Below are 14,775 nucleotides of genomic sequence, written 5' to 3'. Positions count from 1 at the left end.
GGCGGTCCTTTCAGCGAGGCGGCCAAAAGGACAAACGGCATCAGCCACTTTTGCATCGGGAGGGGGAGGTCAAAGGTCAGCCTTCCTCAGCCTCATCCCTCGTGATTTCTCAGCTCCAGAGCAAAGCAACCTGACGGGACATGTCCTTTCCAGCGGGGGCCAAAGGAGAATTTCCAACTCCCACCCCCCTCCCCGGAGACGTGGGTGATGATCAAACAGGATCTTAGCTCATCCACTCCCTGCCTCATGCCTGGAAGGTTTTTGGCAGGAATTGGCTAAGGCTTTGGCAAGCGATTTCATCATTCTGTTGACAAATCATGATCGCTTTGTTCTGGACTGACAAGAGTCCTGTTTTACTAGCCAGCAGAAGGTTATCGTCCTGTCCAAGATCTAGGCGGCCTGACCCTCACTAAATGCTCTAATCTTAGCAGCGGTTACCGCTTTTATCTGATCCTTCAAGCTTTCATGCCTAAAAATATCGCTCGTCTTTTGGTGATTCAATATCTGCAGAATGAGATAGAGCATACTGTACTTGTCTAGTTCCCTTGCTCAACCGTCTAGTTTTTTTTCTGGAAAATGCTAACATGCTCCCCCTGCCCCAATTATTTGTATCTAGATGTTTCTATGTATAAAACTCCAGATGTCCATCATTTATGGCTTGGGTTGATGCCACTTTTAACTGTCGTGACTCCGTCTGTGGCTACATGGGCTCTATAGTTTGGGAAGATATTTAGAATTTTCCAGCAGAGAGTTGAAATACACTCCCCTGAACTCGCCGAACTACAGATGTCACGATTTCATGGGATGGAATTGTGGCAGTTCATGTAGAAACATACTTCTATAACTGTGCAGTGCAGATATACATCCAAGACACGTCCAAATGATGCCCAATGTAATAGGGTTTTCAAGATACGTGAGAGATTTAAGGGGAACAGATTTAACAGGAACATCTCCCCGTCCATTAGTGACCAAGCAGGGCTTTGAAAACAGCTTTTCTCAGCCCTCAGAGATCATGTTATTCACTACACCAGTGGTCTCCAACCTTGGGCCTCCAGATGTTCTTGGACTACAATTCCCAGAAGCCTTCATTACCACCTCTGCTGCCCAGGATTTCTGGGAGTTGAAGTCCAAGAACATCTGGAGGCCCAAGGTTGGGGAACCGCTGCCCTACACCACATTATCAGCTGATAGATGCTTGTGTTGTTGTCATTACACGCTATGAGGTTGCCTCCAAGTTACAGTAACGCTATGAATGCGTTTTCTCCAAAATGTCTTGTCCTCAACAGCCCTGCTTACTCTTGTGTCCTGCGGCTTCCTTGAAGGAGTCAATCCATCTGGCAAAGAACTCTAAGCGCCTCATCAAACCACAAGTCCCAGGAGCCTGTGTGAGGGACCCATGAGAGTGAATGTGATTCTAAAGTACCATAGTGTTCAGAATCATCTGTGAGCTATGGGCGATTTTGTAACCAGCCCATCTGCGCAGCTCCTGATGGAAACGCCAACCTCTGCTTGATTGGCGAAATCCATGAACTATGAACAGGCAACCTGGTTGTCCTCATGCCGGTGACAGTATTCTCCTGACAGTGAGAACAGTTCTGCTGTCCTAAACTGTGGAACTCCCTCCCACTGGAGGCCAGCCTGTCCCCATTTGTATTGTTCTTTCACAAGCAGGCCAAGACCTTTCTCTTCAGGCAGGCTTTCCCTGAGTAAATGGCTGCCTGTGTGGGGTTTTAAAACCAGGCCGGGTAGGTGGGGCTCGTCAGCCTTGGAAGGCAGCCCATCTAGGAGAAGGAAAATTCTGATTTCAAACCTCCACTGCCTTGTGGCTATATCCACTGATGGAAAAGGCTTCAGGAGTTAACCTCGAGGCAAAATCCCAAAGGCAGCATGTGTCATTCTGCCAACTCCTGCGACATTGCTGGAACCAGTTGTATTGGCTCTTGCCTTTCCATTGGACCATTTCAGCAACGTGGAGAGGGGGGATCTGCTGCTTGGGTAACAGCCTATCCTCCATATTACTTTACCGAGGCTTCATGCTCTGGAGAGGACACTCCTCGATTCACAGCATGTTACCATAGTCTCTCGAGACTGAAGGATGCCTATGATGATGATGAACCTCTATCTCTACCCTCTTCTTCTGTTCTATCCCCGCTGTTTTCCCCAGAGTCCCTTCAACATTTAGCTTTTGTATTCTTCCTTCTATTTCTTCGTTTCTATCCCTCACTGCTCTGTTCTCTTAGCGGATGAGGCAGGCAGAGTTTCTACCTCCTTGTCTGCTGTACGGAGGAGGGCATGGCGCTCCGGCCCCTCTCTCACAGTTACTGCGTTGAATGTCATTTTTTAAATGCTTATCTGTGCTTTTTTTAAGTACAGTGGTGCCTCTCTTAACAAGCGCACCGTTTAACGACGAATCCGCATAGCGATCTGTTTCGCTTACCAATCTTCGCATTGCGATGTTTTTTTAGACAGCTGATCGGCGGTTCCAAAATGGCCGCCGGACACCCAAAATGGCTGCCTCAACCATTTTCGCGCCCTGACCTCGCTTACCGAGGGCGCGAAAATGGTGGCGCTATAGAGGAACTTTGCTGAACGGTGAGTCTGGGGCCCCATAGGGGTTTTTTGATCCGTTTAGCGATGTTTTTGCATAGCGACGATTAATGCGGAACGGATTAACGTCGCTATGCGTGGCACCACTGTATTGTATTCATTTGATCCTTTCAGTTTTGTATACTCACTATTGTTAGCTTAAATGCTGTCCTTTAAATGTTGGAAGCGGCCTGTTTAAGAAGAAAGGGACTTTAAAAATATTTCCAATGAATGAAATAATGTATATTTACTGTTTAACAGTTCCAACTACCACTGGAAGAATTTACAAATATTTTGCGTGCAAAAATAATAATAGCAAAACTGTTCTGCAGGACATCTTTTTAAGAAATCTTTATTTTATAAAATGCATCTTTTTTTTGGCAAAAAGTATAAAAAATATATATAAACAACAATGTACATAAATATATTATTATTTAAAGACATGTTATTCTTCTTTTACAAAGACATATAAAACATTACAGTTAGTGCCGTAAGAATTTTTTGCTTGGTGCTGTTGTCAGTCAAAGCCCTATTGGCTACCCTGTTGCCATTGTTCAAATAAATAGGTTATTATTATTATTATTATTATTATTATTATTATTATTATTATTATTATTATTATTATTATTATTATTATTATTATTATTATTATTATTATTATTATTGGATTTATGCATAGTTTTTCTGCCCAAAGACATCGAGGCAAGGTACAGTATGAAACAATAAATACATTAAAATCACAGAGCAAACAGAAACAGAAATGAAACATGATTTAAAACAGACCCAGACAATGTCAGAAGATAAAGTTTGCACAAGTGATAAAACTTTCCTTCCTGCCTCTAGCACTTTGCAGACCTCTGGGCCAAACAAACTCCAATTTCCAAAGTTTCTCCGTTCTCTAGAGGAGGTTTTGGGAGTGCATGAGAAGATGGAGCCGAGAAAGGTCACTAGGCGCACAAAGGAAATCTGTCTACAGAAGCCCCTTTTTGGATTTTTATGATCCCGTTTCCTTTTGTCCTCCTCCCTCCTAATTCTGTCCCTCTTTTGTGCTACTCTTTATTGACATCGCTTGTATCTCACTCAAGAATGTTCTCCAGGCAGCTAGCCAGAAACCTTAAAAACAAAACAAACAAAAAAATAATGATAATAAAAATAAAATAAAAAATCCAACAAAAGTCCTAAAAACCAAACAGCAGAAAAGTGGGTCACATACTACAAAAGTATCTAAATAAAAATGAGCAACCATGTAAACAGCAGAGCTGAAAACACTGAATATTTTAAAAGTCTTCTTGAAATGTTTTCGCGAAGGCTTTCACGGCCAGGATCTAATAGTTGTTATGGGTTTTTTGGGCTCTTTGGCCGTGTTCTGAAGGTTGTTTCTTCTTGAAATGTTGGGAAGAACAAAATAGGTCTTTACTAGGACAGAAAAGAGTATAATATGAATAGTAGGGGGAAGTTCTTCCGGAGATCCTTCAGGGAGCCTGACTTCAACCCTTTCAAGACTTTCAAATTGGGTTTGTTTTTTGTTTTTATGTTGTTAGCCGCCTAGAGTGGTCTTAACCGACCAGATAGGCGGGATATAAATAAAATAAATAAAATAAAAAATAAATAATTTTTGTTTTTGTTTTAATTATTGTAAGGCTGGGGTGGGTTATTTATTTATTTATTACTGAGCTTTGTGAGTCCATCTTTTTTCAACTAAAATGGAGGCAGGAAAATGCTGATATTAAACACGCCAATAAATCTCCGCCAAGTAATGATCAGAGTTCAAACAGCTGCCTATCGATGACACGACCCTACCAGGTAGGTAAGCCTTGACTAGTCTCTCATAGTTTACATACGAGGAGGAAAAGAAGGGTCAGCTCTTGAGCTATTTGCATGAATTTGATCTGTTCTGAACAGGCATGGAATTCCGCTATATTTAAAGACACATTTGAGTGAAGCACCTTTTTAAAACAAAAAAACCCATCCTTAACAGGACTAGTTCTGGTGGTAAAATGGACTCTTTAAAGATATTTGCTCCTTCCTCTCTCTCCTCCTGGGAGGGGGGAGAACCGAATTTTCAGGTAATGCTCAGCTTCCCTATTACCAAAACCCACAGTCAAATGTGTGGTTGTGTGCATATAAATATCTTAAAAATAGCACATGATTAAATCTTAGTTTGAAGGGACAACATATGAGGGTGGCAAGAAACATTTTTAAAAACATACACTCAAGACCGACCAGCGGCAGCTTTATAAGGCTATTAAGAATGCCAAGAACGTGTATGCAGACAGAATAATAAATAACAGCAGATGGTCAAAGCAAGTTCACATCTTTTCCTTGTCAGAAATCATTAAAAACAACCCCTGTGAGGTAGATAAGTATAATCAGTATTACAAATTGGAAAGAGAGACACAATAGGAGTCAAAGTCTGAAACCCATTCCTGGTTTGCATTGCTCCTTCTCTGAGCTGAAGACACTTCAGCAGAATGATGTCTTGAGCCGTCCACTTTGGTTCGATTCCGCACATGCTGGAATGGAACCAAAATGGTGCCAAACCACCTGCACTAAAGAAAAAGAAAAAGAGAAGCAAACACTAGTCCCTGACAGAGCCAAAGTGGTATGGGTACCAATGGATCAGGGCCAGACTGGTTCACGATTGTCATACATCATGTGATCACCAGGAAAGGGAGCAAACTAGTCCATCCGTAAACCATAGGACAAATCCCCATCTAATCTCACCCTATGAATTGAATATACATCCAGCATCTTCTATCTTTAAGCAACTCAGCCAAGGTTGATGGACAAGCTGACCCATCAGGCACCATGAAACATCCAATTCTGGACTACACTAGGGATCAAACTGAAAGGGAATGTAAATTCTCTATAATTAATCCATTTTCATTCCTCCTACAAAATAGTTTTCATTATGTTTGGCAATCAGTCTGGCAAACTAAGCCTGTGTTTACTTTCCAATGACCCACCATCACACAGAAGTAAGTAAAATGTGGTGTGACAAACAGATGTCTTCTGCTACTTGAGAGAGCACCTCTTCTAAAAACACAATAAAATGTTTAATGGGTTTAATCTTACGGCTGCAATGTTATACTTATTTACCTGGAATAGGTTCCACTGAGTGCAGATTTAACTTTTGTGTGTATAATTATGCTGTAAATTATGCACAAATGGAAAACAGACACCTCTGATTCAGACAGCAAAAATCTACCAGGTAGTTTAAACCTTCCTGATGAATCACCTGTCATATCAGTTAGTGGAAGAAGGGCTGCTATCAGGATTTTCTGACTAGGTCCCCCTGAACATCTCTTTGATGTATTCAGTTTGATGATTAGTGACCTTATAGATGTCTCTAGCACCCATCATCAAAGTAGCAAACAGCTAGATAATAAATAATTTTGAGCACAACACAATAAAATAAAACACTAGCATCAGGCACTCATCATAAAAGACAGAAAATAAATATTCTCAGCCCAACTGTAGGCTTATACAAATATAAAAAGGGCTGTTTGGTATTTTTAGCCCTGCAGATAAATGGTGAAAAAAAAACTTGTTAAATATTATTAAATTATTATTAAATATTGTCCTGGCGGTGTGTGTGTGTGTGTGTGTGTTTCCAGCAATGGCCATGAAATATTTCTCTTCATCTCTTATCTTCCAACCTTCCTCGTAACCTCAAGTTCGGGTGCTAACTGCCACTGCTGACATTGTTAAGTTGCTGAATTCAATGAGCAAAAGCAGAAATCAAAGACAATTTTTTTTTTCTTTCGATAGAGACAAATCCCTGAGATTAATTCAAATAAATACTAGGGCGAGAACAGTAAGGCGGATTGATACTCAAGTGATGGACAGAGGAATGCAGTAATAAATAAACAAGGGTCAGGGAAACAGGACCGTAATCCAGAAAGGGCCAGCTGGGCAGGAAAGAGGGTTGCCATAACCAGAAGAGACCAAGGACGAAAGAGAAATCATGGCAGTTTCAGTTTCCTTCTTGAAAAACTGACGTTGACCCTGCTTTGGAAAGAACAGCAGCTCAAACCCAACCTGGATCCAGTAAAAGGCCTTCTGAGTTTTCCTTTCTCCATCTCTCTGTGAAGTCCAAAGAACGATGGAGACATCCAGGGGCCCCGGACGCCCTCGCGTCTACCGGCTGCATTTCCCCATGGTGTACGCCGCGTCCGAGATGACCTCCGAGTACCTTTTCAGCACCTGGCACCCGTACTGTTTTTTCTGGAAGATGTCGGAGCTAGAGCTGTTACCGTATGTCACGTGGACGTGGTGGACTTTGTACCTGGAGCACAGCAGGCAGGTGAGGTTGGCCAAAAGGCCGCGGGACATGTTGGTGGTGTTCCTGAGCCTCCTCAGAAGGTCCTCTTTCTCCTTGTCGTCCGTGCTGAGGTTCTCCTGGTCTCGGGTGATGTTGCCGAGGGAGGCGTTGAAAAAGGCGAAGATCTTATAGAGAGAGAGTAGGTTCCTCTCGCTGTCCGTCCGATCGAAGGCAGGGAAAGTCTTGTCCGCTTTACAGAACTTGTCTGGGTGGTTAGTGAAGGGTTCACCCTGGCGGTCCAGCTGTGGAGGAACAAAGCGGAAAACCTGCTTTAGGACTGAAAGAAATACAATACTGTATTTGAAGTCCAGACGCTTAGCATCTAGTATTTGTACCCCTTAGAAGTTTTGGGGTGGGATCAGGTGATGCTTCGCCCTGCAGTTTGGACCGCTTTGCGAACAGCCTGGTTCGCTCCATTTCCTAGTAATCACAAAGTGGGCCAGCCCTTTATCCTTCCTGATTTCATCTTTTTTGGGTCCCTGTCAGATGGGTAGGATCACTTGGTATTTTTTTATTTTGGGTCTAATTCCAGCATGTGGGAAAGCCAAGATTGATCCAAACCCCAGGCCACCTATCCATAAAGAAAAAAAGTTTATTTTTTTTTAAAAAGGAAAGTTTTTAAAAAATTCCAGTCTTCTCTAGAGGTGGAAATAGAAGGTGGGGGAAAAAGGGGAACCTTTTTGATGTGGTTGTTTGGTTGTTAAAAGCCCAGCGCTCTGTCACTTGCAGGCGAGCTGATTCACCAGCATGCCAGTGACTTGTAAATTGTTTTAAATGACAACGTTCCTCCACTCCCCATGGGAGAAGATGGGGGTGCCAAATGAGGTTGCCAGTAACTTTTTCAAGCTCTGGCGTCCAAGAGGAAATTGTCAAGTTTCAAACTCCTCCACGTGTCGGCTATCAGATGCAAACTGTTATTGTCATAACATCTACATTCCAAGTGCCAAGGGGGGAAGCTTTGTGGAAACGGACATGTGAAGAGGAAACCCCCCAAAACCCAACTGGGGAGTTGGACAGGCGAGACTTCTCCCCTCCCATGATCTGTAAAATGTTGTCAAACACTGCTGCTGCTATTAGATACCCAATGGGAAATGCGACCAAATACAGTGGTGCCTTGCTAGACGATGATAATCCATTCCACTGAAATCGTTGTTTAGCGAAATCATCGTCTAGTGAAAAGCATTTCCCCATTGGAATGCATTGAAACCTGTTTAATGCGTTCCAATGGGGAAGAATCGTCATTGTCTAGCGAAGATCGGCCATAGGAAAGCCGCTTTGAGAACCACCGATCAGCTGTTTAAATAGCTGTCTTGCGAAGTTTGGGTCCCGAAAACACCCATTTTGCGAGCGCGGAGGGAGCTGTCAAAATCGTCGTCTAGCGAAAATCGGTTTGCGAAGCAGGGACCAAATATTGTCCAGCGAAATTCCCCCATAGGAATCACTGTTTTTCGAATGGCTATAGCAATTTCAAAAAGTCAATGTCTAGCAAAAAAAAACCTGTCATGCGGGGTAACTGTCTAACGAGGCACCACTGTATTACAAATACAGCTACGTGGCACACTGAGAACATTTAGATGTTTCTGGTTATGAAGGCATCCAGAATGGGGATTGTGGGTCTCAAAACCAGAAGCGTGCTTTGGAGTTCTCTCCTCGTTTTTCTCCTTCCCCCTCCCACCTCCGCGCCTCCTTCAGCACTGAAACCCCCTTTCTGTTGACCCACGCAATGTGTGCTTGTCTGTACGCACGGATCGCCGCAAGAACGTACATAGGTGGTGAAGAGGCCGTGAGCCGACATGTTGAGTTGTGCGATCTGGCAGTGGATCTGAGCTAAGACCTTCGCCTTGCAGCGGCTGACGTTGCGGCACATGGACTCCTCTTGCGTCAGTGGGAACGCTCTCGCAGAGAGTAGTCCGAAGTGTGTGGCCAGCAGCAAAGGGAGAACTCCTGCTTTGGAAAAAAAAAAGAGAAACAGAAATGACTTAAGCTGCCTGGCGGTTGGCGAAACCTTCTGCCTTGTAATCAAACCAGGCCAGTTCTGAAATGCAGGCTGTCGTTCTCAGATTCTCTCCTCCACGAAACACGACAGAGAACCTCCAAAAAGGCAAAGAGATATGTTTACATACATCTGCAACCTTGTGCTATTGGGATTTATTGCCACCTGGAGCAGGTCTTCTGTAAAGCCAATGAATCTTAGTTGCCCACTTAAGGCAAACGTCACCTCAACATAGTTAGCAACCAGGATATCCCAGGATATATTGTTGCTAGGAAAATTCTACCCCCATGGATGATTCCAGCTAAACTCAGAGAGGCAACAGGAAAAAATCTCAAGGGAACAGCAATCAAGGATGCGATGGGTGTAATCCAAACGAGAGCGATGCATAGTGCCCCTGATTCTGTTCCACTTCTTTCCCGGATCCAAATCCATCTGTAAATGTGCATCACCAAAATGGCTATATAGCTTTTTTTTTTTTTTTTTTTTTGATCAGGAGACATGATAAACCCTTTTAAAAAAGAAGTAAGCCTTCCAGAGTTAATATCAGTGGGGCTGCGTACTGGCCCCTAAACATTTTGCTTCTTTCACGCAACAGCTAGTAAGGTGAAGCTATTTGTGCCCTGGATCCAAATGAATTTACAGTGGTGCCTCGCTAGATGATGATAATCCGTTCCACTGAAATCGTTGTTTAGCGAAATCATTGTCTAGCGAAAAGCATTTCCCCATTGGAATGCATTGAAACCTGTTTAATGTGTTCCAATGGGGAAGAATTGTTGCTGTCTAGCGAAGATCGGCCATAGGAAAGCCACTTTGCGAACCGCCAATCAGCTGTTTAAATAGCTGTCTTGCGAAGCTCAGGTCCCGAAAACACCTGTTTTGCGAGCGCGAAGGGAGCTGTCAAAATTGTCGTCTAGCGAAAATCGGTTTGCGAAGCAGGGACCAAACATTGTCCAGCAAAATTCCCCCATAGGAATCACTGTTTTTCGAATGGCTATAGCAATCACAAAAAGCCAGTGTCTAGTGAAAAAACTGTCATGCAGGGTAACTGTCTAGCGAGGCTATAAATTCACTTCACTTCGCCCCGGAACCAAATCTGGACATTTCACTTTGAGCCCCACGTCCCGTGAATGAATCTAAATCAGGCCCAGTTCATTTAAGTCCTTGCACAACCCTCATCAGAACATCTCAGCATTTCAAACCCTGGATCCCGTCCTCAACAGGATATAACATTCAACACCAGCCAGTCAATATAGACTTTTCATCTTTTAGAGGCACGTAGCAAGTGAATCAGCCCTCGGGTTTTGTTCTGGCGGCTGCCGTTCTGGGAAATGAATGAATGGGCAGCATCCAGTCCTGTGACTCTCCCTCTGATTGGCTCCGGATTCCTCTTTCTCCCAACACCATCCTGCCGTCAAAGGCATTCTTCTCTCTTAGGCCACCCACCGCTCCTCTGCTCCGTCTGCCGATTCATGCAGCCCTGCCCAACTACTGTACGTCATCAGAATTCCCCGTCCTGACTTCCATGCCAAGTGGCAGGATTCCCAGATTTCATAACCGCCAGCCCCAAAGGCTGTCAAATATGCAAAGCATTTCTGCAGCTCCACACCTGAACCGGGGGGGGGGGGATCTGCAAAGCCTGTCCTCTAAGACTCTGTAGCCTGTTTTTTTCTATTTTTGTCAACAATTCTTCTCAACCGGCCACAAGTCTGAGATTCTTTGCTAGATGCCAGGAGCCCTGGATCCCTGGCAACTCCCCACAAAACCCTAGCCCTGGTCATTCCCAGAGCGATGACAAAATGTTTCAGAATTGCCTTGGTTTGCATTGAGACATGGAGAGAAAGTCCATTGAGGATTCTCTGATTTCCACGAGGGCTCCCGCATCCAGTGCAAGACTGAGACGTCAAGCACTTTTTGAGGGGTTCAGTTTTCCCAAACATTTTTTGCAAAAGGAATCCTTTTTTCCTTTGTGAAGCTAAGCACACGGAGAGACAGACAGAGCAAACACAGAAGGAAAAACACATCGCCAGAAGGACATGAAGAAATCTATTCAGTGCTGCTACTGTTTCTCGTTCAGCAACCGGGCGATGCCAATCAGAGTTACACTTTTTTAAAGAAATGTGCAAAAACCATATTTGAGCCGAAACTATGCAAAATCCATCTGAGACTTCCCTTTAAAAAAATCTAGCCACATTGCATCAAAGAGGTTTGGAAGGAAGGTATCTTTGGTCATAGGGCATTTTTTTTTATTTTTTGCTTTTGTTTGGGCATTTTTTAATTTACCATGAACAAATGAAGGACAAACCAGAGTTACACCTCTGGTGATGCATTAACCATCACTGCATATGATCTAGAAGGCTCAAAGAAACGTAAGCGTGCACATTTCAGCATCTAAAGCATGCACATTTAACACTATTACATTTTGGGAATATAAAAACTATAAATTCTTTTCCCATCTTTTGTTTGCACGGGGTTGCAAGCCTTTTAAAAGAGGGTTTTTAAAAAATTATATACTTTAACAATTCTTACATATATGCATTTTCCTCTGCACAGTATTTCTCTTTTCTCCAGTTTTGTAATGTTAAGTATGCAAAGGTAATTTGCTCCTCCAGAAGCCTCGTACACCTGCAGACTTCAAAAATCTGTTCCGTCTCACCGAGATTCCCATGTGAGAATCTTGGCCCTAAACTCAGGCCTCAAGAAGGTGCAGAAGATTAGTCGAGCATCATAGCGACAATTAAATTCTTTCCATCCCCAAGTGAAATGGGCTTAGAAAAAAAAAGCAAAGGGCCTGGATGGAATCAGTCCCTCTGGAATTGACTGTGACACTAAGAGGTTAAATGGGACACAGGGAACGGAGAAAGGGTGGCACCTACAGCTTGAGGGTATAAGAGAGGGTTGGCATGACATGGAAAGAGAACCTGATGGGAGAAGGCAGTGCCAGGCATGTACGGGTGGAAAATGAATGAGCCGCATGTGGAAAGAGGAAATCCATCACAAGCTACTGCTCAAGAGGGAACAAGCCAAGGCAGGGCATGACACGGAAGCTGAGCCAGTCCGGGACAAGACTGCACAAGGGGTGTGTGTGTTTGTGTTTGTGTGTGTGTGAGAGAGAGCTGACAATCAAAGCCAAAGGTTGGCGTGCAGACACAGGGGGAACAAAAGCTGTGGGTGTTGTGATCCCTGAGCCAAAAGCTGCTTCAGAGTCCAGACACATGGGACAGCTACACCACCAAATAGGATCCGGTGTATTGATCATCATCATCATCCTCTTAGAACTGGAAGGGACCCTATGGATTATCAACTCCAGCCCCTGCCAAGGAGGCACAGCGAGGAACTGAATGCCCACCCTCGGTTCTGCAGCCAGATACAGAAGAAGGGGAACCGAGGGTTTGATTCGCTCCGAATGTTTGACTGAACTATCTGTTTTGTACTTCCTGGAAAGTACAAAACCGACAGCGATCTTTGTGATGCGGTTCTCAGCGCAGAAGGGGGTATGAATGCGAATCTTTTGATAAGACGGAAAGAAAATGGTGTCAAATTAGGCCAAATGCTGACAAAGGCGGAAAATTTATTCAAAAAATCAATACAGAATGATAAAATGCATATATAATTGGCTGGAACATTCAGGGAGGTATAACCCGGAAAAATAACTTTTCCAAGCTCTGATTTTAATTGCACCACAATGGATGGCTCTGGAACTCGATGACCTTATCTTTTTTTAAAAAAACCCATGTATTTTGTATTCCAAAGTATAGTATTTCTGTGCGTGGATATTTCATGAATGGCAATAGTCATTAATTGTCTATTTAAAAAAAAAAAGAAAACTGGTTTCTTACCATTATCACATCTTATGGGGCTAAAGTTAAGCATTTTACAAAACAACCAACGAAAATTCAATCCACAATACATTGGTTACACTTTCAAAAAGACCAGTGAGTTGTTCTTTTTTAAGCACCCTATCTCTTAGTTAAGATAGGGTGAAAAAAACTAGTCAAAAAGCTGTGGCTAGATATATATATATTTTTTCCATTTATACTTTTAGATTCTCCACTTCTCTACTTTGTAAAGGACAAGTGGAGAGAGCTGTCCATTAACTCCTGCCATCTGCAGCTGAGCTGTTGCTAATTTGTCCCAGTGGCAATTAACATCGTATAGGACAAGACCGCATGAAGAAATAAACATAACACAAACAGAGGCTAAGTCTGGCGAGATTAGACAAACATAAACCAGGAAACAGAACAAGGAAGAAGGGGGGAGGGGGAAACCCCAAGAATCCAAAACCAGCAGAACAGACTATGCCTTACAGTTAACCAAATTTTTAGCAGGTTCGCACATGTACGCCTCCATCCTGGCGTGCGTTCCTCTGTGCCAGGGGTTGAACACAGCCTTAGAACAAAGCTGGTATCAACCACTGAGTCTCCTTTCTCTTTCTTACATTCTTTCTTTTTTAAAAAGTTTTCTTTAAAAAAACCCCTACAAATTGAGAATTCAACGAGCCAGATGTTTGCCGAGCGGCCCCCTTCCCACTTTCTCTCCTCATCTGCCCAGATGTTCGGCACCACATGTGCCAGGGAATGGCATGCGGTGAGTTCCTCTCTTGCAAAAAAAAAATCCAGGAGGTGTTTATGCTAAAACAGGAAAGGAGGTGGAAGAGCATTCAAGCTGGTTCTGCTCTGGATGAAAGAGTGGGCTTGGTGGACCTGGAGAGTCTCCCCCCCCCCCCAGGGCCGAGGGGGATCTCTGTGGGTCCCAGGAAGGTGGAAAGAAGAAAAAGAAAGCCCTCGGTGGAGAAAAGGTGGGTTACCTGCAAAGGTAGCTTTCATGGTCAGCTGCATCCTGGGGGGTGACGTAACAGCGAGGGCTTGCTGATAGGAGTGTTCATTCAAAAAGTGATGCTTGACAACTGGTTTATATACGGTTGGTGAGTCTGTTGAAAAGAAAGGGGGAGGGAAAGATCACCGATCCGTGGTTTTGGAAAGCACTTCCTAAGAACTTTGAGGTCATTGCATTTTCTGGGGAGTTTTTTTTCTCTCTCTTTTCTCTTTTTCCCCCTCTCCCCCCCCTCACTCCAAATTGCTCATTTGGGAATTTTGATGCAAATGCAGTGGCCTCGTCAACCAACTTTCTCTCCCCCCCCACAAAGAGGGGGGGGGGGGAAGCGAGAGAGAACAGCCTCGCTATCTGCACCATCAACGCACGAGTCATACCCGAGGAAAAGACCTGACATCACAGCCGCCCTCCTCCCGTGTCTGTGTGTGTTGTGTGAGTGAGTGTGTGCGTGCGTGGGGGGGACCCCGAGCGGAAGGCACTTTCACTTTTCTAGACAGTGGTCATCCAAAGCAGCCTGCGTGTTTCACGTTGCGGCTTAAAAAGGTAGGGGAAAACCCAGGGATTGGCCTCATTTGGAAATTATTGGGGCAAGACAGAAAAAGGGGGTGAAAAGGAAATGAAAAAAAAATAAAGGAAAGTTGCTGAGGAATTCGGAGTGGGTGGAAATGAAAGCGAGAAAGTACGTGAATGGTGTGTGTACGTGAGTGTGTGTGAGACAGACACACACGGGGGGGGGAGAGGACTTTGCTTTGCCTCCTCCGAAGTAAAATCCAGAGTTATCCCTCCTGGTTGCGTCGATCAGAAGAGCTGCCCAAGAAAAGCCCACAATAATCACAAAATCTCAGCACTGATTGGCATAATAATAATAATCAATAGGTGTTGGCATCATCAACCATCACGGGTGGAGGCATCTGGTTGCGGAGCCAGAGGCTGGGGGTTCGATCCCCCGCTTGTACCTCCCGGGAGAAGCGCCAGCCTGGGTAGCCTTGGGCAAGCGGCACAGTCCCACAGCGCCCCTAGAGGAAGGCCATGGTGACGCACC

At 44.1% G+C, this 14,775-nt stretch overlaps 1 protein-coding gene across 2 annotated transcripts; it reads right to left on the bottom strand.

Moving 5' to 3' along the window:
• Positions 1-2,922: 2,922 nt before the first annotated feature.
• On the bottom strand, positions 2,923-14,480 carry LIF (LIF interleukin 6 family cytokine). 2 transcript variants are annotated; one of them, XM_020777501.3, is made up of 3 exons: positions 13,708-14,480; positions 8,676-8,857; positions 2,923-7,152 (listed from the first exon to the last, which is right to left on the bottom strand). In XM_020777501.3, the coding sequence occupies exons 1-3, from the start codon at positions 13,736-13,738 to the stop codon at positions 6,727-6,729; spliced, it is 639 nt and encodes a 212-aa protein (XP_020633160.3). In that variant the 5' UTR covers positions 13,739-14,480; the 3' UTR covers positions 2,923-6,726. The 2 variants fall into 2 exon arrangements, with proteins under 2 accessions (XP_020633160.3, XP_020633161.3); XM_020777502.3 differs by having other exon boundaries at positions 8,676-8,854.
• Between the last annotated feature and the right edge of the window lie 295 nt (positions 14,481-14,775).

Source organism: Pogona vitticeps, chromosome 14, assembly GCF_051106095.1.
Source record: "Pogona vitticeps strain Pit_001003342236 chromosome 14, PviZW2.1, whole genome shotgun sequence".
NCBI lineage: Eukaryota > Metazoa > Chordata > Lepidosauria > Squamata > Agamidae > Pogona > Pogona vitticeps.
This window is presented reverse-complemented; position numbering and strand designations above follow the sequence as displayed.

Coding starts and splice junctions, on each gene's coding strand:
- LIF (XM_020777501.3), bottom strand. CDS start 13,738: ATGCAGCTGACCATGAAAGCTACCTTTGCAG. Junction 8,858..13,707: donor CATGAAAGCTACCTTTGCAG/GTAACCCACCTT, acceptor TTTTTTCCAAAG/CAGGAGTTCTCCCTTTGCTG. Junction 7,153..8,675: donor ACGGCCTCTTCACCACCTAT/GTACGTTCTTGC, acceptor GTTCCTCCACAG/CTGGACCGCCAGGGTGAACC.